The sequence below is a fragment of the Puma concolor genome, chromosome A2 (genome assembly GCF_028749965.1).
Source record: "Puma concolor isolate L17-30 chromosome A2, mPumCon1.1.hap2, whole genome shotgun sequence".
In the NCBI taxonomy this organism is placed as follows: Eukaryota; Metazoa; Chordata; class Mammalia; order Carnivora; family Felidae; genus Puma; species Puma concolor.
The window spans coordinates 82,645,823-82,672,647 of record NC_141668.1 but is presented as its reverse complement, the minus strand read 5'-3'; the positions used below and the strand labels follow the sequence as shown (position 1 = coordinate 82,672,647).

Genomic DNA, 26,825 nt, shown 5'->3' with positions numbered 1-26,825 from the left:
TGTGGCCAAACTGTTCAATAGCTCATGGTCTTGGTTACCTGTAAAATCAGAGACCAACATGTAACTTCTTGAGCCTGCCAAGCTTTTATGTTCTCTCTGCCTGGGAATGTTTTGCCTGGAACTCTGCATCTCCTTTCCTGTTTTACCTCCCATACCCAGCGACTGCCCATTCCCTCCATGAAGCCTTCCTTGGCTAAACTTTTGTTAGTTGAGTGATTCCTAGTACCACCACAGCCCTGGTGCCTATTTCTATCATACTGCTCATCCTACTATATTTTAACTGCTTATATGTTTGGCATTATGTCTCAGTAGAATGTAGGCTTCTTGATATGTCTTGTATATTCTCTTGCACAGCATCTGGAATACAGGAAATGCTCAATCAGCATTTGTTGAATCAGTGAAGAGCATAATGAATTAATAAGTGAGCATATTTAAAAATTATTTTAGGGGGCGCCTGGGTGGCGCAGTCGGTTAAGCGTCCGGCTTCAGCCAGGTCACGATCTCGCGGTCCGTGAGTTCGAGCCCCGCGTCAGGCTCTGGGCTGATGGCTCGGAGCCTGGAGCCTGTTTCCGATTCTGTGTCTCCCTCTCTCTCTGCCCCTCCCCCGTTCATGCTCTGTCTCTCTCTGTCCCAAAAAAAATAAATAAAAACGTTGAGAAAAAAAAAAAAAATTTAAAAAAAAAAAATTATTTTAGGTGTTTAAATTAAGCTCTGAAAATACAATAAGAACACTGAGGACAATATCCTGATTTCTCACAAATCTTCAGGAAAAAAAAAATGATTAGGCATTTATATGAAAAACAGAGTTCCTTGAATTTCTGTTCCTTAAAAAGCTATATTTAATCATTTTAATTCATGAACACAGGGCTCTATTTTCTTCCAGTATTTGTCCCTTATAGTTTCAGCCCCCAAAACTGTGTCTACACTAAATTGCTTATATGAAAGAAAATAAGACAATCATTTGACTCTTCGCAGGATACAAAGTAAATCCAGTGTAAATAATTCCAAGTTACAATGCATCATTGAAATAGTTTTCTACCTAATTCCTTTTTTTACAATACAAACTCTAATTGAAGTTTCAGTTAAACATATTGCATTGCCTTTGTATTTTATGAAAGTTATCAACAGCTTTGCTCATGGGCTGTATACTTACTAATTGATTCAAGATTTTATTCACCATGTTTGAAATACAGATTTTAATTATTTGGTAAGAAAAAATACACAGTTTATCTTCTTAAGATTTACTCAAGCATTTCTCCTATTTATGCTGGAAATGTCTACACATCTAAATAATGTAAAGTATATTTTATATTTGCCTTATGGATAGCACATGGCTGGAGACTGATTTAACGGCCTCATTTTATAACTGAATTCTATAATTCTTTTAGGAAATCATTCTGATATCAGATGCATCATTTTGCAGAATGACTAAAACAGGCATCACGGCAAACAGAAACCAAATGCACTTGAGGGGAGAGGAAGGATACGAATGATCCGTATGTTCCAATATCCACAACCCAGGTCCCACTCACTCTCTGCTTAGGATGCTAAAAGAAATCAGGCAGAAAGTATCCCCCTATTAGTTACAGTTGTTTGGACTTTTTTTTTTTTCTTCTATCCTTATGATTTTTTTGTTTGTTTGTTTTGAGGAATCCATAAACAAAATATTCAAAGAGCCCCTTAGAAACTCGTAGTTACAGCCAGAAGCAACAGTAAGCAAGTGGATAATTGGCATTTTGCCAAATGTGAGAGAGCAACAGACTTGGATAAGAAATTATAAAAATTCTTGAGGTGCCTGGGTGGCTCAGTTCGTTGAGCGTCCAGCTTCGGCTTAGGTCACAATCTCATGGTTTGTGAGTTCGAGCCTCGCATTGGGCTCTGTGCTGACAGCTCAGAGCCTGGAGCCTGGTTCAGATTCTGTGTCTCCCTCTCTCTCTGCTCCTCTCCTGCTCATGCTCTGTCTCTGTCTCTCTCTCTCAAAAAAATAAACATTTTAAAAAATTTAAAAAAATTATATTCTTTAGGGACAGATGTTATATAAATGGAATGCCTTCAAGAAATAAGCCAATACACTTCACTTGCTATATTTATAGAGGATGCAATTTTAAAGACACACATTTTACCTTCATTTAGATGGTTTCATTTATTTTTCTAATATTTATGAAGTCATATTTTGTGCCAGAACTCATAACTCTGTCCTGAATACAATTAATTTAAAAGGAAAATTTATTTAAAAAAAATTTTCATGCTATTAAGAGCTTGAAATAATCACTTAAATTTCCCCATGCATATATTCCAACCTCCTTTCATTCAATCAGCACTGACCTCCAATTCACAGAATATACAATGAGGAAATATATTCACAAAGATCTCATTATTATGAATAAAAGTGCAGGAAGAAAATTTCAGTGGCTATAAACTTTTTAAATTTATTTGCTGAAAAAGGTAATATAGGACCAAAAAAAAAAAAAAAAAGCATAGAAAGAAAATTTCAGTGAGTAAAATATCTTATTCACGGTTATTTGTTGAAATAAAATTTAGTCAGTCTTTAATTTCAGAAATATTCTAAAAATAGCCTAACAACAAAGTGAACACTATGAAAGCAAAGAAAAAGTACATGACAAATTAGAATGATACCCTCCAAATGCTAGTAACATGCATGTTAGCATACTTTAGTCGCATCAGGTATGGTAAATATTAAATGGCACCTGTGACTAGTGATACAAATCTGAGTCAGAATGAAATGTTAAAAAAATGGCAACAGAACTGAGAGGACAAAATATAAGGAAAATCCTGCAGTTGCTGAAGGTGTTATCAACTTATTAAGAGTATTGCAATATTACACCCAACACAGGTGATGAAAAAGAGTCAGCCAGTATTTTCCTTCTGGGCCAAAATGATATATGACATAAAATATTTCTTGCATTTTTTGGGTTATTTATTTTGAGAGAGAGACAAAGAGAGCAGGGGAGGGGCACAGAGAGAGGAAGAGAGAGAGATTCCCAAGCAGGCTCCACACTGTGAGAGCAGAGCTTGATGTGGGGATTGAACCCGTGAAATGTGAAATCATGACCTGAGCTGAAGTCAAAAGTTGGACGCTTAACCGAATGAGCCACCCAGGTGCCCCAAGAACCTTGACTTTTTATTTGGTAGCAAGGTAAGTACTAAGTATCTTTGGATGAAAGGTAGAGGCAAGTAATGTAGCAATTTATTTTACTAAATAATTCATTGTTTCAATAAAGTGTTTTTAAAATCAGGGTGTGATGTCTTATATTCTTCACACAGTTACTTAAGACCATTTAAAATACAGTATTACTAATCACGGGGGGGGGGGGGGGCAGGAAATGTGGCTAAACATGTAGAAATTTTGCACCTGCAATATGAATTTATATGCTACCAAGATAACATATTAATACCAAGTGGCATTTGAAGAGCAACCTAATTAATATAAGATTTGATATCAAATGATTTCTGAACATAGAGAACATAGCTTGCTTTACTCCTAAAAACCTGTTTTACATGGAACCACTGCACGATACAGCATTTCATTTCTACATCAGATTATAAAACATGGTCATCAACTTATCTTTTACCTAGCAAATACTCTTTCTTTAGTTTTTCCATAAGATTTTACTTTATGTGATCTTCAGCTAACTGAATTTAAGTGACTGAAACGAAAACTGTATATAAAGTTGAGAAATTAAAGACGTTCTTTGATTTGCCAGCACATTTTTTTTTCCCTTTGGGGGCCTTGTTAGTTTTATGAGTATTGTTACAAATTTGAATTCCTTATCATGACAGCACATCTTAAGGTGAGCAGGCCCTAAACAGGTAGTGCGACCTATAATTAACAAGGAAACGAAGAAGTATCAGGGCCTAAAGATGGTCATCATTTTGCTGAAGTCTTGTCCTAACCCATCAACAGAGAACACGTGTGGCCATAAAATACCACATTAACGCATTCTTTCCCTGTCAGTAAGTTACATCAAGCTTGCCAAACTCCAACTCAGGTAGCTCCATTTTTCCAGCCCAAATTCTTGCTGTGTTTTCAATTGGGTGAATTACTTCTACTTCCTCTCTTTTAGAGTTGCTGGCTCACACAGGTTATCAGGTTTCTATCTCAGTGGCTGCTTCATATCTACAGTGAGTGAGTGATCTTTCAGAGGTACTTGGGGATGAAAGCTAGTGGATAAATGTCAAGAATTATATTTTTATTTCTTCTCTTTGGAGGGATTATTCCTCTAACTTTTGTGTTTGGTTTGGAGGGCTCTTAGGATTTGATTTCTCTTCTGAATAAGCGAAACAGCCACCCAGATGGCAAGCACTTCACATTTCGGCACAGTGTAATTTGATTTGGAAGTTCAATGAAACTCACTTGGAAATGTCCCTCCAGTAATATTTCCCCTCTTAAAAAATTCAGTTTTAAGTTCCTGGTTTCATGCATAAATAAGCTCCAGGGAGGCTTAGTGGTGAGTGGCAGGGTGACTGAATAAAGTATTTCAACCTTTTAAATGAAATGTTAAAAATAAATGGAGTTCTAACCTTCTTGGGATTTCTCTACAGATGTAGTGTTCACTCTGTAATTTTCAACTTTCAATATCATTTATAACATTCTTACGAATATTCCAAAATTTGTTTGTTTGTTGAAGGATATTGACTCTATTCAGTGAATATTTATAGAAGTCTCATTCTGTGCAAGATGTACAGAAAAAGGAATAAGAAAATCTATTCCAAACATATTCCAATTTTCAATCTATGAACTTGTCTCCCACAAAGCACTGAAAGCATTAGAAACAAAAACTGTTTAACAAATACATGTATTTTAATTCATACGCTGCCATTTCTAACATTTATGGATCTGGCATTCATCAAAAGTATCACCCCCCAAATTTTGATTCTTACTAAAGTTTAAACTTACTTAGCAATCTTATTTTAATATTTAAATTCTCCTTTCCTCATATCTTGTTCATACACACACACACACACACACACACACACACACACAAATAGGTTAGCAGAGGAACACAGCTACCTTAAAATACTATTTTTCTTTAAAATTTTATATTCTTTAAGAATATTACATATCTTTATTCAACCTTCTGAAGAACTTCATTACTATGTGAAATCTCATCTCAGAACTGTACTGTATTTATTTTTTAAAAATCTGCATACACCTGGACTTATTAAGTTCAAACCTATGTTGTTCAAGGGTCAACTGTATGTATCAACAAAGCTCTGCTTGCTTGGACTTAAGTACCGTGACTGGGCTGGGGAAGCACAGAGAGTGGGATTGGGATCCAAGGCCCATCAAAATCAAATGTCTAGAATAAGTTCAGGGACTATAAAGTTCTTAGAATACACAGGAATATCTTTATTAACACAAAATCAATGATATGGTATTTCGATTATTTCTCAGTGGGGAGTTTTAAGTCTTAACCCTTTAGTTTGAATCTGATGTCCCTACATGTTATTTTACACTTTCCCATTTTCTGCAAACATGATCACCTAATAACAGCATACAACTCTAAGCAGTGCACGTGTAATAATAGAAATTTGTACGTCTGTGCCATACCTGTAACAGAACCTCACAACACTGGGGGGGGGGAACAGATTTCTAATGGCACCCAGTTAAATGTCAGGGATAGTTCTCTTCAATTTTACACTCGGAAACTCCTCCATTGTATCTTCACAGTGCTGGAGTACTTTGACAAGTGGGCTATTTAAAATTTTTTTTTAATGTTTATTTTTGAGACAGAGAGAGAGAGACAGCATGAGTGGGGGAGGGCAGAGAGAGAGGGAGACAAAGAATCTGACACAGGCTCCAGGCTTTGAACTGTCAGCACAGAGCCCAACACGGGGCTCTAACCCACAAACCGTGAGATCATGACCTGAGCTGAAGCCGGATGCTTAACTGACTGAGACACCCAGGCACCCAACAAGTGTGCCATTTTTAAACCCCAAGAATATAAGAGAAAAAGAAAAAGAAGAAAGAGACAAAAATAAAAAGAAAGAAAAATTTCACTGTCTCTTAAGTGAGATATTCAGGTACCTCATCTAATTAAATGGAATCAAATGGATATCTAGATCAGACATGCCAGCTTTTTCTATTATTTCAATATGGACATTTAGTACAAGGTTTATTTTATTTTATTTTATTTTTTTATTTTTAAAAATTTTTTTAACGTTTATTTATTTTTGAAACAGAGATAGACACAGCATGAACGGGGGAGGGGCAGAGAGAGAGGGAAACACAGAATTGGAAGCAGGATCCAGGCTCTGAGCCATCAGCCCAGAGCCCGACGCGGGGCTCGAACTCGCGGACCGCGAGATCGTGACCTGAGCTGAAGTCGGACGCTTAACCGACTGAGCCACCCAGGCGCCCCTAGTACAAAGTTTAAACTGGTCAACCTCTGTAGTTTATATTCTAGATTAACAGGAGTTTAGATAAATAACATTAATTCTCAATTGAGATGACTTTCTACTGATACAGAGAAAGACACCAAGAAGAGAATCTAAGCTCCCCGGAAACCAGAGAGTAAAATATAAGTAACTAACTTATGTTAAAACAGTTCAGTTTCTCTAGCTGGCGATGTTTTTATAAAGTGTTACTATAACTGCATTTTTTGGACGATAAATGGCACACTGCAAGGTGTTTTATATCAGGTATTAAGTAGAAATTTGTGTTTTCAGAATGACACGCATACTTTATAGCAGCTGCACTTATTTTAGAGTTAAATTGGCTCAATTTAGCATGGTTTGAAATTTAACATTCTCGTTCTTAGAACCAATAAATAAATATGACAAGGCAACACATATTAAGAAATGCCAAAAGAATCGGACTGACGTTTCAAAATCAATATGATGACCAACTGATTGTGGCGACAATAATTACCGATTAAGGTAGAGATGAAGGATGAGCTGGGATCAAAAGGGCACCTGCCCCTTCCTCTCTCTGACCTGTGTGGTTCCAGATGAAACAGGGGATCCTAGAAAGAAAACCAGACATGCCGTTATGTATTTGCCAACTTTAATAAGAATCTAACTGCTCAGAGAAAACATAAACATCTTGACCTTGTACAGAACTGCTATCGGAAACAGGGCACCAGAGAGTAACATCAAGTTATTTAGGAGCAAACTCGGTTTTGTAAATAAATAGATGGGTTTTCAGGCCCACATGGATTCTCTCCCTCCTTCCTAGCAGGTATACAGGTGATGAAATGAAAGAAGTTATTAGCAGTTTTTATCACTTGAGCGGAGAGTATTAATTACCTTGAGATGTGTCAGTTAAATACTCCAAAGAAATGAAAACTTGCAGAAGAAAGGTTACTAAAAGGGAGGTTCAGCGATAAATACAGAAATGGTCTTTTATTCCAGAAAGGCCACTATTGATTTTTTTTGAAGCATCCGTAAAAGAAAAAGATGAAATTTTCTATCAATTTTGATTATTTATTTCCATTTTAATTCTTCATCACATATTCTTTGTATAGACACTTAACTTTAATAATTTAGAGAATGATGGCTGCATAAATAATTACTGGAATATAGATGCATAAATGTCACATTACGAGCAATATGTCAGACTCATGTCACGTAAATGAAACTGGAAAATAAGTATTTCTGTGAAGAACCACTACTACATTGGTTCCTACTGCAAACCCATAACCACAGAATATTCTCTGAATATTCTCGGAATTCAAAACTCTCAGCACATTTTTGTAATTATTATTAAGTGTGCTATAAATGTTTTGGGTAAAAAAAAAAGTACTTTGGAAAAGTGACAATAGGAATCAATATGTAAAATTTTGTAGGAAAAAAAAGCCCACTACTTTGCAACAGAATATTGTTGATACTGCCCATCGGTATCTATGAATAGCCCTGCGCATCTGTAAACTAGGAACCTAAAAACAATCCTAATGTCCTCAATAACCTTTGAGAATTGTCAGCACTTTTTTCAAGCTTGATTTTGACTTTCTTAGCCACACTCCTTACTCCATGTTACCTGTTCTGTCCTTCTCTTGCATTGTTATTTGACACATTTTTCTTACTGTCTCTGATTTTCTAATATCACCATTCTGATCCTGTTGTTCTAAAACCTTTCCAGTAAATGCAGAGTTCACCTGACTTCTATAACCTTCCAGACTTATCCTTGGAATTGACCTGTGGGAATTGACAGCCTATAGAGCAAATGTACGCTCCCGACCCAGAGGTGGCTAAAAGCCATAGAAAATTTTTTTAAGTCCAATTTTTTTCCCTACTCCTACATTTTACACAAATTAGCAGAGAGCAAGAATACCAATAAATAATTGGAGACATTTTTGTTTTTGCTCCTCAGAGGTGAGCAATTTGCAATGACATGAGAAAAAAAAAAAAGTTTGTTAAAATGAGACCGAATTCTTGGTCCTCCCACCTAACAGCTGTGCTGAACAGTTTTCATCTATTTGAAAAACTGACCCACAGCACTATATGAAGGAGAAAGAGATCATGTGTGTGAATGTAATACTCATCTGACCTTTGGTCACACTGCCACTTTGTGGATTATTTGAGAAAAGTAGGTAGGACATACATTTTACATTTTTTCTAACACAGTCAAAAGTCCCAATATTTGGTTATAGAAAACCAGTAAAGAGACTGAAGTGCTTTCTTAAATCAAGACTTTCTATAACTTCAAAATTCTGAAACTCAACTTTTTATCACTAATGACAGGTAAAGGTGATTTACCTAATGGATAAAATTAGATACCTTCAGCACTAAAATTGAAGAGAAAAACAAATATGTTGCTTATTTATTCAAGTCAGCACAATATATTAAGTTTAAACTGTCAAGTAGATGAAACATAGAAAATGCAAACGAAGAATTCTAAGATTGAGAGAATCTCAAACTTCAAAGAAGGGTAGTCAGGTGATGGGGATGAAGTCACAGTTTCTTAGAGAGATCACAGGTTTCTTAAGTATAAATCATGACTAGGTTCCTGAGGCTGTTGCTGACTGCTGAATTTCAGCACATGTCTGAGGTATCAATTACCTGGCATATCAGTGTTTTCAGCTTTGAAGAGAAGTAGACTGAATTGACAGAAACCTACATTCAAAAAGATGCCTACCACCCTAACATTTGGCAAACAACTAAGTGGAACCCAGGCTCATGTGGAATTTTTCATTCGATGTGAGTCTGTAAAAGGACATACTCTTTTACAAAACCTCAAATTTAAACCTGAGAACAAATGAGTGCCGGACACTCAAATATTTGTATGCCTTATGTCCAAACTTGGATGTACCTTGACAGATCGCTTCTTCTTTTATGCAGAAGATTTCAAATATGTATCTCATTTTATGATTAATGGCTAAGACTGTATCAACATATAGTCATTGTAAAATAAGTTAAAACTTTTTTGCCTGCTTTTACATCACTATTAAAAATGCATATTTTTGAATAGTTTAAGGGACAGACGTATCATTTTAATTTAAAAAATGCATGTACTCGCATGTACTCTTTAGTTTCTAATTGTTTAGCCCACTAGTGAATAAAAAGAAAAAAACCCCGATATACTCCTGGAAGACCTTTGCTTTGGACAAACACCATCATCTTTATGTACAGAGAGAAGGAAGGTCCAAATCTTTAGAGGACATAGTCATTTCTTCCATACATAGCACTTGGTTAACAATACTCCAGGAGTCAAATAATGTAAAACTAAAAGACAATGACAAACTGGATTGTAGAGCACGATACTTCTTAAATTTTAAAACTACTGAAATGTGCATTTTGAAGACTATAATATTTGTAACAAGCGAATGAAGAGCTGTTTTGAACACTTGAAGGTTCTGTAACTGCTCTCACAGTGTGGGTACCTGCCATTCTGAACTACTGGCAGGTTTCTGAATATCTCTTTCCCAGGTTCCTCAATGTGTTCTGGGTAATAATGCCCATATAATATTAAAAATTCAGCAGAGACTTTATGACCCTTGGGAATCCTGATCTGATCTCTTTGACTACTGTCAAATCTCTTCCTTTTCCTTTTTGTGTCCCTGCAAGCATCATATGAATCCCTCTTTTATACCATGTATTTTTCTGTATTATAATTGTCTATGTGTTTAACTCTCCTTCCTACTGGATTGCTGGGTTTTCTTGAGGAAATTGCTCATGTGATGTTAATCTCCAATCCCCTGTATCAAATAAATGAACAACTGTTCATGATGTTTGAAAAAATACCACTTTTCTAGAAACATTTTTTTGCCCATGCTTATTTTCTTTTATATCTAAAAGAACTCACAGAACTGCTGTATATAGGCATATTGATTCAAAACTAGATAATATGTACAAGTTATTATGCTGTCCTATATTGTATATGGTTTCTGAGGGCTACGCATATAGAAACATCATGGTCCTATTTTTTCACTGTATTTTGATTGCTATTGGTTTAGTAAAACTATTACATTGTTCAAAAAACTAAAGAAAAGATATATTCTTTATTTCCCCAGCTACTATTTAATGAAGATAATACACTTACATATATACCTTTATGATTTATGATGAATTCTTGCCAGTACTAATGTATTAAGGGTTAGGATAAATATAACATAATTGAATATTCCACTGCATTTATTAAAAGTAAAATCAAATACTTAAGAATAATGGTATTTGTTTTATTCCCAATGACCCTATTATTATTTTTTATAATGTTGGTTTATTTTTGAGAAAGAGAGAGAGAACGAACATGAGTAGAGCAGGGACAGGGTGGAGGGGAGACAGAGGATCAAAAGAGGGCTCTGTGCTGACAGCAGAGAGCCCGATGTGGGCTTTGAATTCAAGAAATGTGAGATCGTGACCTGAGCTGAACTGAGACCCTTAACCTACTGAGCCACTCAGGCACCCTCTCCACCATGACTTTATTAATGACAATATGTAATTTGAAGTAATAGGGAGGTGTGACATGAAGGTATAATCATTTTTTAGTTAAGGCTTCCCTGTCCCACATGACTGATTTATTTTTATTTTTATTTTTTACTGAATATCTTTTGATACTGCGGTGTGTGGACATGAAACTGCAACACTGAGCTGGGTGTAAAGACTGAGTTCTGAATTCTTATCAAATAACTGACTTGACAGTAGTTTTTAATAATTTACCTGATATTTTGTTTCATGCTTTTAGAGCGGAGGCTTTCTTTACCTTGTTAAGCCACATATGACAGAACGATACATTGGTTCAATTCATCTTAGTTCCTCAGGACGCAATATATTATTTTTGCAATTTCATACAACAGAGATGTTGAAATTGTTGAGAAGAGGTAAAAAGAAAAAAATTATCCTAGACTGGATAATGCTGATGTTGTAACACAATGCAGGCAAATTCCAAACTTCTATAGCTTTGTTCTGCACAGATCAGGCTGACTTCAAATTAAGTAGTTCCTCCCATTATCTTGAGAGTTCACTATAATCTTAAATGCAGTGTTTAATTTAGTGCACAATCCAATAAAATACTAAAAAGTGAGTAATATCATTTTCTTCCATGAAGTGGAATTCAGCAACCAAACCAACCAGAAAACTTGAGGCACGGTGACACTGTCAATGACCCCAAAGCAACTGCGCTTATGGTTCAAGGAATACGTAACGTTGGTGTTTAACCTTATTGAGAATGTTGGCCAGTGCTTCCACTGGCTTTCCATTATCTGTGTTTTAACAGCTGGAATTTCTACGTGAGAAATGTGGCTTAAATTTACAAGACATCACTAGCATTAGAAGTGTGAGCTACACATTTTGTTTCAGTGTGGCAGGAAGTTTTTCAATGGGTTCTCTTATGCTCGAGAGAAAGCAGGGCCTATAGTTTGCAAATGCGTGAGCAGATGTACATGCTATTCAAAAAACATTTAAAGAATAAATGGTAAGTCTTTCCAGGACAGTTTTTCCCTTTAGGCCTTGAGGGGGGAGCGCTCAGGATCCAGCAAGCCTGCTGTAAACTATTTTCAATATGTGAGTTACTGCACATATCATGTGTTAAATGTCATGCCCATTAAATGAAATGATTTTCCCATTAATAAGTCAGTTTGATGAACTATTTGTGCCCTTAGTGTCAATAGTATATTCTGAAAGATGTCAGAGAAAAAAAGAACATTATAAATACTCTAAAACAAATCAAATAATTCCCTATTTTATTAACTATTTCTAATGGTTAGAGAAAAAGTAGTAAAATATACAAGGCATACATACATGTACTCATCAACAATGAAAAATAAAAGATGCAGTTTGGATATGTAAATGTCTAGAATAACCATATCATGTAGTTTAATTCTTTACATAATAGCTATCTAATAATCTGCATCAAATTAACTTTAAATATGACTATATAATTTTTCCTTTCTTCTGCCAATCAATAAAAACATGTATTAAAGTATATTGGAAACATTTCCCAAAGGCTCAATAAACTAGCAGAAAAAATATGAAAAGGGACTGAAATTTTAAGTAAATGTTTTGACACCAAGGCTAACAGCTTTGCATTTTAATTTTTTTTTTTTTACATTTTTATCTCTAAAAAAATAATGTCATATTTGTATAGTGCTTTAAAATTTAGGAACCATTTTTGCCTACATTATTTTGTTTCACCCTCAAAATAAGTCTATGAAGTATAAAAGCGTCAATAATATTGTTCACAAATATTATTTTCCTTTTATAGATGAGAAATCAGAGGCAGGGTGGTGCTTTGCAAATCTAGAAGAGTATCTTCTAACTTCTAGTGCCATATTCATTCTACAATATTATCTACCCTACCTACCACTGTAGATGGAGAAGGCATTACAGATGTGCTGCGGGCATGGCTGAGTGTCTGTTACGAGGTAATTCATGCATAATCAAGGTTTGAATATGTATATGAAGAATTATTTAAAGAAAAAAATACCGTAATGTAGTTATTAAATTACATATTTAAATGTTTTGTTTCCTTTAACATTATTGGAATAGCTTGCAAATGCGACCAAACATTTTTAAAAGGCATATAATACATCTAAGGTAAAATTCTAACTGACTTTTCTTATGCTGAATTTGTAAATAAACATTTGTTTAACCTGTATTTTTAAGTAAAATAATCTTTCCCCCCCTTCTGTGTTTCCTTTAATTGTTACTTCATGATTCCATTCTCCTCACCCTCATCTTATTCCAACAGTCTCTTAAATTCCACACTATTAGCACTGTCTACCAGTAATGTATGCCTGGTGGAGTAAGAGTACTAGAAATAAATACTCTTCCAACTTTGATTATGTTGTCCTGAAGCCTACTTTTATTAGAAAACAGCATCAACCTCTTCTTTATCACCCTCAAATACAACCATGTTTCTCTCTTAGGTACCTCCTCACTGTTAAAAAGTCTCATCTCCAGAACGGCAGTTCAGAATCTTCACAGGTTGATTTTAGGTTTTTTCTCCCTCCAGAAACCCACCCTCCAATCAAAACTCTAGCATCACAAGCTGACTGACTTTCTTTAAAGTTGTAGGTATGATAATATCCACAGCTCTTCTATTACATTTTCCCTTGGGGAAAAAAGGAATTCAATTCTTCCTTTTCTCTACAACACAAAAACCCTGTGTAATGAGGAAATACTGTTGAAAGATGCCTTCTTGCTGATATTCTCCAAGACTTCTCTAAGCAAACCTTCTTCCACAGACTGTGCTACATATCTCTTGTATCATTATTTCCAATGTATTGTGATTATGCATACAAATGGGTAATTCAACCAACATTTAAGAAGCCTATGACAGCGCAAGCATTCAGTCAATATTCAATTTAGGAAACATGATGCATGCTACTCCTTTTAAACCCTATAAAATTAAGCAAAGCATCCTCTCTAATTGTAAATTTAACAAACAGAAACGCTAAAATGAACAGGTGACTACCACTAACATATTAGTTAATTTTTTATTAATATGTTAAATATAGTTCAATAACTAATAACTATATTTTAATACTTGAATCATATTAGGCAAATATACCACTTCAATGGCAGAAATAAAGTCTCTAATGTTATCTTATAAACTACTAGGAAAAAGAAGAAGGAAGAGAATGAAAACAGGAATAGGAATAAGAAGTCAAATAAGAGTCAAAAAATGTTTTTCCAAAGAGAGCTAATCTAACATGGAGATAAAAAAGCCTCTGATTTGATCTATGGCTCAAGTCCCATAACCCCATTCAACCTCAATTTCAACACTTGTGAAAAAGAAGAAATAATATTTCCATGCTGCTGTCTCCTATGACTGTTGTGAGAATCAGAGGAAGGAATTTAATATAAAAGAAACTAAAAGAATCAGAAAATCTGAACGTGAAATAACTATATATGGGAAGAAAACTGAGCCCTTACTATATCCAAGGGTTTGCAACCAGATTTCATATTAAACCTGATGGTGCATAATGCTGATTTCATTCAGTATTATTTTATTTTTGTTTTCTGATGTTTTGCAGTTAACTTTAAAACCTTATTCTATCTTATGAGAAGCCGTAAGTGTAAGAATGCACATTAATATGGATAGTATTTCAAAGCACTGTGGATAAATGATGGATTATTCGATAAATGGTGTTTGGACAACTGGAGTGCCATATGGAAAAAAATAAAGTTTGATTACTACCTCATGTCCTATAGCCCTATAGCCAAATTCCAGATTGATCAACAATTTAAACATAGGAAATAGGATTATACAAAGGAATAGAAAAAGACATAAAAATTTGGTATGTATCCTTCAGTGTGGTGTGGGAAAGACCTTTTAAAACAAGACACAAAATCCAGGAGGCATAAAAGAAAGATGGATAAATAATGTAACTTAATGATTTTGGGAAAAAAATCTTAAAATGGGAAAACCATAAACATTATTTCACTCAAATAAAAAAGGGTTTCTTCTTTCCTTATTATATAATGAACTCATACATATCAATAAAGACCACAAAATAAATTAAAAAAAAATAGTCTGGTGCCATAAATGTACAAAGTGGCCTTAGAATATCTTTTTATTCTACAAAGCGAAGAAGCTAAGAAAACTATTAGAGTTATATCACAAGGCTTAGAAGAGGGATGTCGACTTGAAGAGGTATCTACTGGACAAAGATGAAACAATTTATTTATCAATAAGGGGAATAACAGCAATAGACTGAAATAAACCTAAGAAAATAAAGATCTGGATGCTGACTATTTGCTGGACATATAAGGCCACATTAGGAAATGTCATATTACAATTAAATATCTAGTTCTGAGCTTAAGAAATTTGGTATTTTAATTACGTGAAAAATAAGCAGAGCCAGTCTTGTAAAAAGGACATTACTGGTTGTAATTTGTTTCATTTACCTCAAGTTCATCTGTGTTTGCTTTTGGAAAAAGTCAAATTTAATGTGATAGAAAATCTATCACAGTATTTCTAGCCAATCCTTGCCTGGACCACCCAGTCAATCTGCTCCTAAATTTACCACTCATACTGAAACTGAAGCACCATTCTGTAATAAACTACTAAGTCACTCACTTGGAATCTCTTTACATCAACAAATTATACAATGTTCAAAGCAGGTCTACATATAAAAAGGCTGAAGGAAATACAGTTTTGCGGTAATGGACATCATGACCTACCAGATTTCTTAATCTCAGCTGCTTAATAAAATGCCAAGAATTCTAGGGAATGTGAGTACAATCAGCTATCTTTTAAGCAAGTAGGGACTTCTATCCTGTGTAGATATTTTAGGGCAAATTTAGTAGGAAAAAAATCGTGGTAGTAAATATTTGTTCAGCATAAACAGGGTTTAACTTCTGATACTCTCTATACACTGTATAAAATAATTGCTATACCATAAATGAGCAATTATAGTCTGTTTCTTAGAATACATGGTACATATATGATAATTTTTATATATGTTTACATAATAATCTACATATTTGACAATATAAGAATTTATATATTTTAACATGTAAAATATTAAGAGATATTAGTATTAAAATACTCCTTATTATAAACATTAATATTAATATCAACATGCAACAGAGAATGCTAGAAAAAATCATGAAGAAAACTTCATGTATATCTTAAAAAATTTAACTGAAGGATGGAGGTAATTATTTAGACATTTACACATAAAAAGAAAAGATCCATCTTAACTCCAGTTAGCTTTAAGATCTGGACTTCTTTTCAACACTATTTTTCCTGTCCACCTCTGGATTTGACTACTCTCACTGTTATTCTGACCACACACAATGAAGCAAAAAGCAAGATTCTTTTTTGAGGACAAAGATGCTTTTTATAAAACTATGAATATCTACTTTTCATGGGAAGGAAGTCATAGTCCCTTTTTAGCATACATACAGCCTTTGGAGCAAGTCCTGATTTCTGAATCTCTGTTCCCTTTCCCTTGGACACATTTGAAAACTCCTCAATCTTATGAGTGTTCCTACTGCTGACTGAGTCATACATGATCACAAAGGATCACAGTCCTGTGTGGAGAAGAAAGAAAAGAATTGCTGGTAAAAGAAAAAAAATAAATTCACCATCTGCACAGTAAGAGCAGGACAGCTGCAAGGGAAGGGACACTTTCTTTAACAGCTGATTTGTCACTCAGTCCTGGCTGGACCCATACAGCTCTTGGAGTTAATGGTGTCATCAAAGGCAATTTTGGAAAATAGAGTGAATGGGTAAAGTCTTCCATGGTTAGGAGAGTCTAGGTTAAGAGATTCCTGGCTTTCTCTTGGGGAAAGAGGAAATCTACATATGAGGAATTGATTCTCTACTGTAGAAATCTTATACAGTTAGAGAAGAGTATTCCAAAATCATTTTCAAAGGTGATAATATTAAAACCCTTTCTGATTTGATATTTCCTGGGCCACGGCCTACTTTGCCATATACTTGAAGTGGGAAGGCCTGTTCCATGACCTTGAGAGTGAGGGTGTATGTTCCACCCTTCTTCTGGCATCTCATCCCTTCCTTTATCAAACCACAAACATCAGCTTATTACACAAACATAAAAGGGATGTGAGCATATTCTTAACATGTTTCTTGTTTTGAATGATTACTTTGGAGGTCCATGCCTGTAGATACAGATGAGACAGAGATATAATACAATTGAAAGAGACAACAAGCATGTTTCACTAAGATCACATCATCAGTGATAACGGAATGGAGAATAAACACGGTACCTAACATACATTAAGATATCTTTTCAATGTATATTTCATTCAATGTGCACTTCACAACTCTGCAAAACACTGTGCAAGGTGCTACAAAAGTAATAAAAGTTCACTTCTGCAGAGCACTTAAAATACAAAACACTTTCACCTAACTATTCTCCTGTATTGCTTATTACAAATCTCTAAGATAGGTATTTAAATGTATAGTGATTCCCCAAAAACATCACAGGACAGGAGCTACATCTTTCAGGCTCTATAGAGGGGGAATATAATTACTATAATGAGTGCTTCAGTGTGAAAAGTCCTAGAACAAGGTACTAACTATGATGAGAACAAGAACTTGGAACCTAATTTTAGTACTGGAGGTAGAGTGGTCTAGGCTGAGGGAAGGAGGGGTGATACCCTGAAATGTTTTTCTCAGCGAAACAAAAAACAAAAAAACTAAAGTTAGTGAAGATTTCTATTAGGAACTCTCTACATGTCAGTTACTGTTTTAAGAACATAGCTTATTTGTGTATTTCATTGTTACTGCAACCTAATGAGACATATATATTAAGTTTTATTTTCATTATTTATTTTGAGAGAGAGAGAGAGAGAGAGAGAGAGCGAGCATGCGTGAGCTCAGGTACATGAGTTGGGGAGGGGTAGGGAGAGAGAAGGAGAGGGAGAATCCCATGCAAGAATCCATGCACTCTCACTATGGAGCTTGATATGGGGCTTGATCTCATGAACGCTGAGATTATGGCCTGAGCCAAAATCAAGAGTCAGACACTTAACAGACTGAGCCATCCAAGTGCCCATAATAACACTGCTTATTTGTTTATTCCACAGTTACTACAACCTGATAAGATAGATATCTGTTTCCTATTTTATAAATAAAGTTCCTGAGGCTCAGAGATATAAAGAAACTTACCCAGATTTATATAGCTATTAACAGGAAGATCTAATTCCCAACCTTCCTAATCATTCTTCTAAAGGAAGATATTCTGGAAAGAGAAACAAAACAAAACAAAACAAAAAACACTTCATGATGAAGGGATGGGTAAGAAAGGAGTAAGCAGTCCTGATTGATCGTAACCAAACTTGTACAGGGAAAGTTTAATGAGCAAAGGAGAGAAGATAGAGTGTAGGTGAGAGATACAATGAAGAACATGGGCTGTCTGAGATAAGGCACTCAGACCTCCTTCACTCGATGTGCAATGGTAAATCATGAATGTTCTGAAAAGACTTATTGTTTAGTGAAGTTAATTTGACAGCAGAGATAAAGCCAGAGTGAAGAGCCAGTGAGACTGTAAGGAAACTCGTGGGAGCGGTTAGGGATAATAATAGTTCTGGCAGAAGGAACAGAAAGAGGAATGAATTGGAAAGGTACTTTAAAGATACAGCTATAAAAAAGCATTGCTCCTAATTCAACTTGGGGGAAAGCTAGGCTGACAACAAAACACTGAGGTTTTAAGCTTGAGTGAAAAAGAAAAGAGTAATATCTTACTCTTTTCAATTACTCTTTTCATAGTAGAAGAGAATGAAATAATTGATTTTTAAGGAAACATGGTAAATTTCATACTAGGAATGTGTCTGATTTACCGATTTTGATACTTTAAAAAATGTTTATTTATTTTGAGATTTTGAGAGAGAGAGAACATGAGCAAGGGAGGAGCAGAGAGAGAGAGGGAGAGGGAGAGAGAAACTTAAGCAGGTTCCATGCTTAGTGCAGAGCCTGGCACGGGGCTCTATTTCATGACCCTGGGATCATGACCTAGCTGAAATCAAGAGTCAGATGCCCAACTGACTGAGCCACACAGGTGCCCCAGATTTGGAAACTTTAAATGACAGGAAGTCATTTATAAGATATCAGATATAAAATATCAAAAGCTATGTGAGAGCTGGGAATTCAAATTTGTGAACGAACATGTGATGGCAATGACTGACACCAACCATTGAAGAGCGTAAAGGAATGAGATGCTCTGGCTGGTGGTGACCGTGAGAGTTGGTGATCCCTGGCATTCACTATTTGTCCAGCACTATTCTAGGTGCTTTACTGACATTACTCCAATCCTCACGATGACTCTATACATGGAATACTACTATAAGCTCATTTTATGGAGGAGGACACTGAAGGACACTGACATTGCCTCGAGTTAGCCAAAAGGAGACTGGGATTTTAAGCCTACAGGTCTAGAATATAAACACATACACACACATTGAACCAGTATTATCAGTTTGGGTTGAGCACTTCCATAGAGAACATAAGAGGTGAGAGAGCCACAACCCAAATCAGGGGTGGTGGTTTCGTCTGGAGAAGGGAATGAGACTGAAGAGATGTTGAAAAACTGCTCTCAATTTGACTCAGTTCTTTAATTTCCTTAAAAGGAGTGGGCAGTGACTTGTAGGACTATAAAGGACTGAAACAGTATCATTAATATGAAATCAATTTATAATTATGGAGGAAAATATAGAATATTATAAACAAAGGCTGAAAATAATGATTCTTCATAATCCTAACTAGAGAACTAATGCTGAAGCTGTGTTCTACTTGTGTCCAGTCTTTATAGCATCTTTGATATCTTATTTCCTAGAGCTCACGTTTGGCTGAGTTTACCTGGAGGTCAGACAAAAACTACATTCTATCTCCATTCCTTTAATAAATACTTTTCGATCTCCAGTTCTACAATATTTTAGGTTCATAACTTTTCTTTAAGAGCCGCGGTTCATGGATTCTTATGTACACATCACTGGAGTGAAAAGGTGTCTACCAGCCTGGTAGGGCTTGAAACGAGGTGAGCGATTTCTCCATTTAACTATCTCAGTGTCCTCTTGACTCCTGTTACTTCTGTCCTCTCACATATTTAACTGGGGTATAAGTGTTGTATTATCTGATCAGTGATTCGGCCACCTGAGAGGAAGGGAATGCGAGTCCTGCGGGAAGTCCGGAAAGGGAGACAACCTGGGTGCAAGGTTCAATGACTTGTGTTTCTCCCTTCCTGCGTTTCCTACGGCTGTTAGCCTGCAGGCCAGTTGTGTGTGTTTGTGTTTTTGTTCTGTGTTATAGGCTTTCTGTATACAGCTTTATGTTTAGGCCAGTCTCTACTTCATGTAAGCAATGTGTTTCACCTAGCCCCTCTCCAGATGTTCCTAGCAAGGTCTGGAGAGTTTGCCCGAAAATCTCTCTGCTTTCCATAAGGAAGCACTGCTCTGTCAAGTAGTACTACTTGACCCTTAGTGCCTTCCTCCAATCTGATTCTGCATCATAGCTAATAAAATGTCCTTGGACTTTCTAGCATATGGTAGCACTCACTCCTCCTTAGGAGCATATGCTGATGCACGTTTTCTCCTTTGGTAAAATCCTTTCAGTAATTTCAATAGAAAATCAGCAAATATGTGGTTCCTAAGTGGTAGAAAAAGTAGGCCATTTTTTGTATCAGTCTGGAGCCAATCAATGACAAAAAAAAAAAAAAAAGATACAGTGAGTTAAACAGGAGATGTTTAATGTAAACAATGATTAAGTGATGACAAGAGAGCAAGTATGATGAAAGGAAGGCTAAGGAAGGAAAAACCTGGGAGGAGGCTCTCACACCTCACTAGAGAAGGTGTGGTTTCATGCCACTGGAGGGTGGAGTAGCTTGCACTATTGCCAGGGCTGACTGTCATTGTCCCCAGGCAAGAGCAACAACTCCCAGGCACACAGAGGAAGTCCTGCGTGCAAAGGCCATTAGGGGAACCTGGAGTTGGAGAGGCCTCCCTCTGTAGAACCTAGCATGCTGGTGTGGTGTGAACTGGGTGGCTCCCCAGATGGCCATCCCCATGGGCCCACAGTGTGTAAATGGTGAGGAAAGGGAGCAGGAGAAGCAGCAATCTGCATGTGCTCTTGGGCTCCCATGCTGCCTCTGCTGGAATTGAGAACTGAAGCCAAGTACTGTAAGAGATGTGTATCCAGTGGACAGTTCACACTTAGAAAATCACCTGGTCTGGGGAGGGGAATAAAAAGAGCACTCTCTAGAAACCTGGTGAAGGAGCCATACCAGAACAAAGAGGACAGCCTCCACCTTCTGGAATGTCTCTCAGTGCCATCTACTGACAATGTTTAGTAACTGCCAGCTTAAAGAAAACTAATTAGGGACTAATTACACCAGCATACTCCCTTCTCCTTTTTAATACAATACACCCTGATCATGGGTGTGATATCACATCACCTTTGCTATATTCGATTGGGTAGAAGCAAGTTACAAGTCCCCCTCACTCAAGAGGAGGGGATTAGATAAGGCATGACTCCCTAGGCTTATCTTAGAATTTGACCTACCATAAGCTGCATTATTCATAATCACCCAAAACTGGAAAGGACCTCATTGCCGCTCACTATGTAAATGGATAAACAAACCATGATACATCCATGCTATGGAATATGCCTCAGTAATGTAAAGGAACAAATTACTGATATACACACTACTGGATACAATCTCAAATGCTTTACGCTAAGTGACAGAAGCCAATCTCAAAGTCTGACTACTGTATGATTCCACTTAAATCACATTCTCAAAATTATCAAACTATTGGGACAGATCACAGGTCAGTGGCTGCCAAGGGCTCAAGAGGGGCCAAAGAGTTCACCTCCAAACCTGTCAGTGGGGGTAATTTCTAGAATCTATGCATGTGTTCAAAATTCATAAGACAAATTTAGAATAGATTTGTCAAACAAAAGTGTGATTATACTGGATATAAAATTGACTCTTAATAATACTTTAAAAGAAACAAACAAAAAAAGCACGTATATTTTGTTGTTTGCACCAGAAAGAAGAGTTCCTGTTCCATGTTTTTAGTGAACGGTTTCAATGACTACTGCCAGGATTACGTTGGACCCTAAAGGAATAGAGATAGAAATGACAGTCTCTTCCCTAGACACACTCTGGCATTCATAGAGAAATCATTATTTATAATTAGGTTTGTCTTAAGTACAATGGAAATCCAAAGGAGAAGTAATTAACTTCACCAGGTGGAGGTCGAGATAAATATCACGGAGAAGGTGATGTATAAACTTAGACTTGCAAGAGGATTTAGGATTTTCAAAGGAGAGAAAAAAGATAAAAGTTGTTCAAGTAAAGAGATCAGCATGAACAAAGCCAGGAGCCAAGGGACTGAATGCACATGATGTTGTGATTGCCTCCTTGGTCTTTTAGGATAAGGTGAGTCTTAAAGGTGGTGTAGGATCCACCTCCTCCTTCATCAGGGAGATTCTCCATCCTTTTCAAACTGAATTTTCAGAGTTTTAGTATTAAAACAACTCTTTCCTCGCAATGTCTCTAGGACATTATTTCATGGGCATCTAACAGGCATAGGAAATGCAGATTTAGAGTTCTGGACAGAGGTCAAGCTTGGGAAGTAATAATGAGAGCCAACAATAGATAATATAGCCATGTGAATTCATCAGGATGTCAAGAAAGCCTGAAATATAGAAAAACACATACCAAGGACAGAGCTCCTACAGTCACCCGCATTTAAAGGACTAGGAAGCTAGAATATTCAGAATTTCACAACTATGAAAAAAATTATGGTCCTCAAAACTACAAGAGGAAAGCTTTTATACAAAAAACACAAATGTTCTAGAATGCAATAGAGAAGAAACATAAAACAAGGTATTAAAGAGATACTTATTTGACATCCAGAAGGTCATAAGTAACTAACAGAATCAGTTTTTAAAAAGTGATAAATGTAGCCTGGATTGAAGAACCAATGGAATTTGAGAAAGTAGAGATGGTAAATCCAGACTATAGGCAGTTTTTTTCCCCACATATGATCTCAGAAAATCCATACAATCTGTCAAGCAAGGTATTACAAGAGAGACTTATATTTACAGGTAAAGAAACCAAAGTTCAAACATGTTAAGTAATGACCCAAAGTCATACAGGTAGTGAGGTGCAGAACCTAGATTTGAAATTTCATCTGTCTAGTCCAAAGTCAATATTCTTCTCGTGCTATCACTTTACCTCCATCTCACCTCCAGAACTGTAGAGACTGCACAATGCCAAGACAGTTAATTAAGGACTAACAATGACTGACTAGATGTGCATGGGCTCATTTAAATAACAATGGTGATAACCAACATCCTCCAATTGTCTCTAATGATATTCAGAAGTTTCGGAGTCCCAGTGGAGAAAACAAAAGGTTCAAAAGAACCAGGATTAATAAAGAACAAAGAAACAAAGAACAAAGTCATTTGTGGTCGTGTTTTGTCACTTCAGTGAGGTCTACAGTGTTACCAAGAAGGTAGTAAAACCTGGAGATAAAGGATGAGAGAAAATGGAAAATGTCTACAGAAAGCAGATGATACAAGTCAAGAGTGTGGGAGAGCAGTGAGGAGCACAAATTCACACAGACGATGCCTGCTCACATACAATTATTACTACCATCACTGAACTCTTTATATGACACTTCATAGTTCACAAAATGCCTTCATGCAGTATGTCATGAAGGGAAGCAGCACAGCATAATGGCAAAAACTTGATCTTAGACCATGAAACCCAAGTTTGGCCACTTAACTGTGTTGTGTTAAGAAGCAACTTTACCCTCTTTTTACTTTCCTCATTTGTTATTTGAGAGCAATAACTCCACCCTTGTGAGAAGTTATGAGTATCAAAGCAAATGAACTAAAACATCTGTCACAAGCATGTAATCAATACATGATGATTACATTTATTAAGATTCTTAGTGGGATAATTTGATTCTCACAATAAGACTGTGAGCTGCACAGTGTTATTTCACTGATATGCAAATTTTAGATAACAAGATACCTTCTTATCTCATCTTACAAATGAGAAAATGAGGAATTAGAGAAGAAAGCAAACTTTCTTGAGGTTGTGGTATTAGGATGAAACTGTACCTTGTCAGTGTTGCTCCAGAATTTAATTCAGGAAATAAAACTGAATCTACGTGTTGATCAATCAATCTACAGAGATGACCATAATCTGACAAATGTTTCAGGCATGAGAATATTGATGGACACATAAAAGCATATTTAACATTTTAATATTGGTTAAGTCTGTTACTTTTTTCTTCATTCTCTTGTTGGAAAATGATGGTGGTAAGCAACACGTCAAGAATCCTGTATTCCTATTGAACTCCACTTTTTCTTACCTTTCTCTGCCTACCTGTTTCATCTATACCAACAAGTCTTCAAGAAAATATATCCACAACATTAAAGAATTTTGAAAGTTAACACAATAAGGGGTGCCTGGGTAGCTCTCGGTTAAATGTCTGACTCTTGATTTCGTCTCAGGTCATGATCTCACAGTTTGTGGGATTGAGCCCTGCATCGGACTCTGTGCTGACAGTGCAGAACCTGCTCAGGATTCTATCTCTCCCTCTTTCTCTGCCCCTCCTCTGCTCATGCAGGTGCATTTTCACTCCCTCTCTTCCCCTCTCTCTCTCTCTCTCTCTCTCCCCCCCTCTCTCTCAAAAATAAAGATGAAAAAAAGTTAACACAATAAATGAGTAAAATTAGAGTTTACTTACTTTAAATGTATCTCCCTTTAGAAGTAAAACCTGACAAAATTCAGTTTGCCAGACTGGAATAAGCAAGTCATTTTAATTAAGCCAGTATTTTAATGAGACTACCAAATTTAACTCTATGTACATCTGTTCTATATCATGTTCATGAATTAGCAATATAGAAAGTGATTGAATTTGTAACTAATTTAACTTGACTACACTAATAAAATTCAAGTTGGTTGTAAGGAGCCAACATATCACTTAATCACCTAATGTTACTCAAACGTCTTAGTGAAAACATTCTTGAAAACAAGAAAAACCCACCACGTTAGCATGTTTTCCTCCTTACAGTTACTAAATTTTGATGAATATCAAATGTATCTTTAGAGTGAGATTATTTTATTAATATCCTAAGGTATACATTTTCAAAATTTCTTCAGATACTTTTAGGAGAATATTTAAAAACTGAATCCATTTCACATCACTGCCAACCTAGAGCTACTACAAAACATCTACCATTATTCAGTAGTCCACACAGAAGCATGCAAAGAGATCATCTGTCACGGTATGAGAGATGTGAAAAGGGATAAACTATGATAACATTAAGTTTTTGGCATGAGGTACAAAAGTCCACATCTAGAAAGTCTCTTTTTCTGTGTAAAAGACTTAGATTGTGGACATGGTTCATTATGTTGTTAATGTCCCCTATATAAACAATTATGTCATAATTATATCTCAAAGCTCAACTATGGAAAATGTGATATAAAGTAGCTACTTTCTGTTGAGTACTTCACTATTGGCTGTATTTCTTATTTATATGTGACTTTTATTATAATTTTATACTTAAAATGTTTTTATGTTTAATTTTTAATGTATTTATTTAATTCTCACTACTGATGCTGAAGACAGTATAACTGATAAGCCTGTAAAATATCTAGTTAAGTTACAGGGAAAAAATCAGAACTCAGGTATTCTTGATTCCAAAGCTCATGCCATTAATCTCTAGACTGTTCCTTGTCATGAGAACTATGTAACTCTTTTTTCAAAGACTTGTCTTGATTGAAAAAAAAGTCAGTATCATAATAAGAAAACAGAAGTTTTACCTCCCTCTCTGTTCCTTCTTTCTCATCTCTTTCTATATAATCTGTTATCTTTCACCAATTCCCCCCAATTTTGTTTCTAACCCTTATTTTAAACTTTCTATCAGTTTTGAAAAGCAAAGGAGTTATACTAGAAATCATCTATCAACAGTAGATAATTATTTTCCCCAAAACTGACCGGGATGCTTGATATTTGCTCCCTCACAAAATCCCCCAACAAACCTATGTGGCAAATGTCAAACACATCTTCAATGGACAATCAGAAACTTCAAGAGTGATTCAAAAATTCTAAGCCTCAATAAAAAGAAAAATGCTCAACTTTATTAGTCATCAGGAAAACAAAAACTGAAACCACTATGTGATACCACTACATACCCACCAAAATGGCTACAAAAGAGACATACAAAGCTAAGTACTGTCCGTGGAGTGTGGAGTAACTGAAACACTCTCATCGCTGGAGGGCATTCCAGTACAATGACTGGAAACCAGTTTGGTAGTATTTCCTCAAGTGAGGCAAATGCATCCTCCACAATACATGAATTCCACTCTCAGAAAATACTAAGCAAAAACATATGCATATGTTTACCAAAAGGCATGCACAAGACTGATCAGAGTAGCACAATAACAGCACAAAGCTATAAACAACTCAAGCAGTCATTAAAAGGAGAATGGGTAAATAAATGGAGGTAAATGGAGGTATATCTATACAAAGAAATACTACCCAGCCATGAGAACACATGAACTACAACTACACGTGACACAGATTATCTTACAGCTTTTTAAGCGAAAAAAAAAAAAAAATCTGGACACAACAAATACATGCTATGTGATTCTATCTACATAAAATTCTAAAATCGCCAACACTAATCTCTGGTGACAGAAGTCAGAATAGTGGTTATTTGCAGGGAATATATATTCACTGGAAAAGTACACAGCAGAGATTTTGGGGAGCTGGCGATGTTTTATTTCTTGACCTGGATACTGGTTAGGCAGATGGGTTCAATTTGTAAAAACAAATCAGGGGTACATTTTGTTTTTCGATCTATACACTTTTCTGTATGCATTTTATAAGTTAACAAAAAAAAGTATACCTAAAGAATGTCTCTGCTGTGTATA

The 26,825-nt window shown here is 35.8% G+C and overlaps 1 protein-coding gene across 1 annotated transcript in view; it reads right to left on the bottom strand.

The window, feature by feature from the left end:
• SEMA3E (semaphorin 3E) overlaps positions 1 to 26,825 on the bottom strand; it is a 244,988-nt gene that overhangs the window by 48,529 nt on the left and 169,634 nt on the right. Inside the window, exon 5 of the mRNA XM_025929642.2 lies at positions 6,893 to 6,986. Coding sequence (XP_025785427.1) covers positions 6,893 to 6,986 — 94 coding nt within the window. The remainder of the gene's footprint in view (positions 1 to 6,892; positions 6,987 to 26,825) is intronic.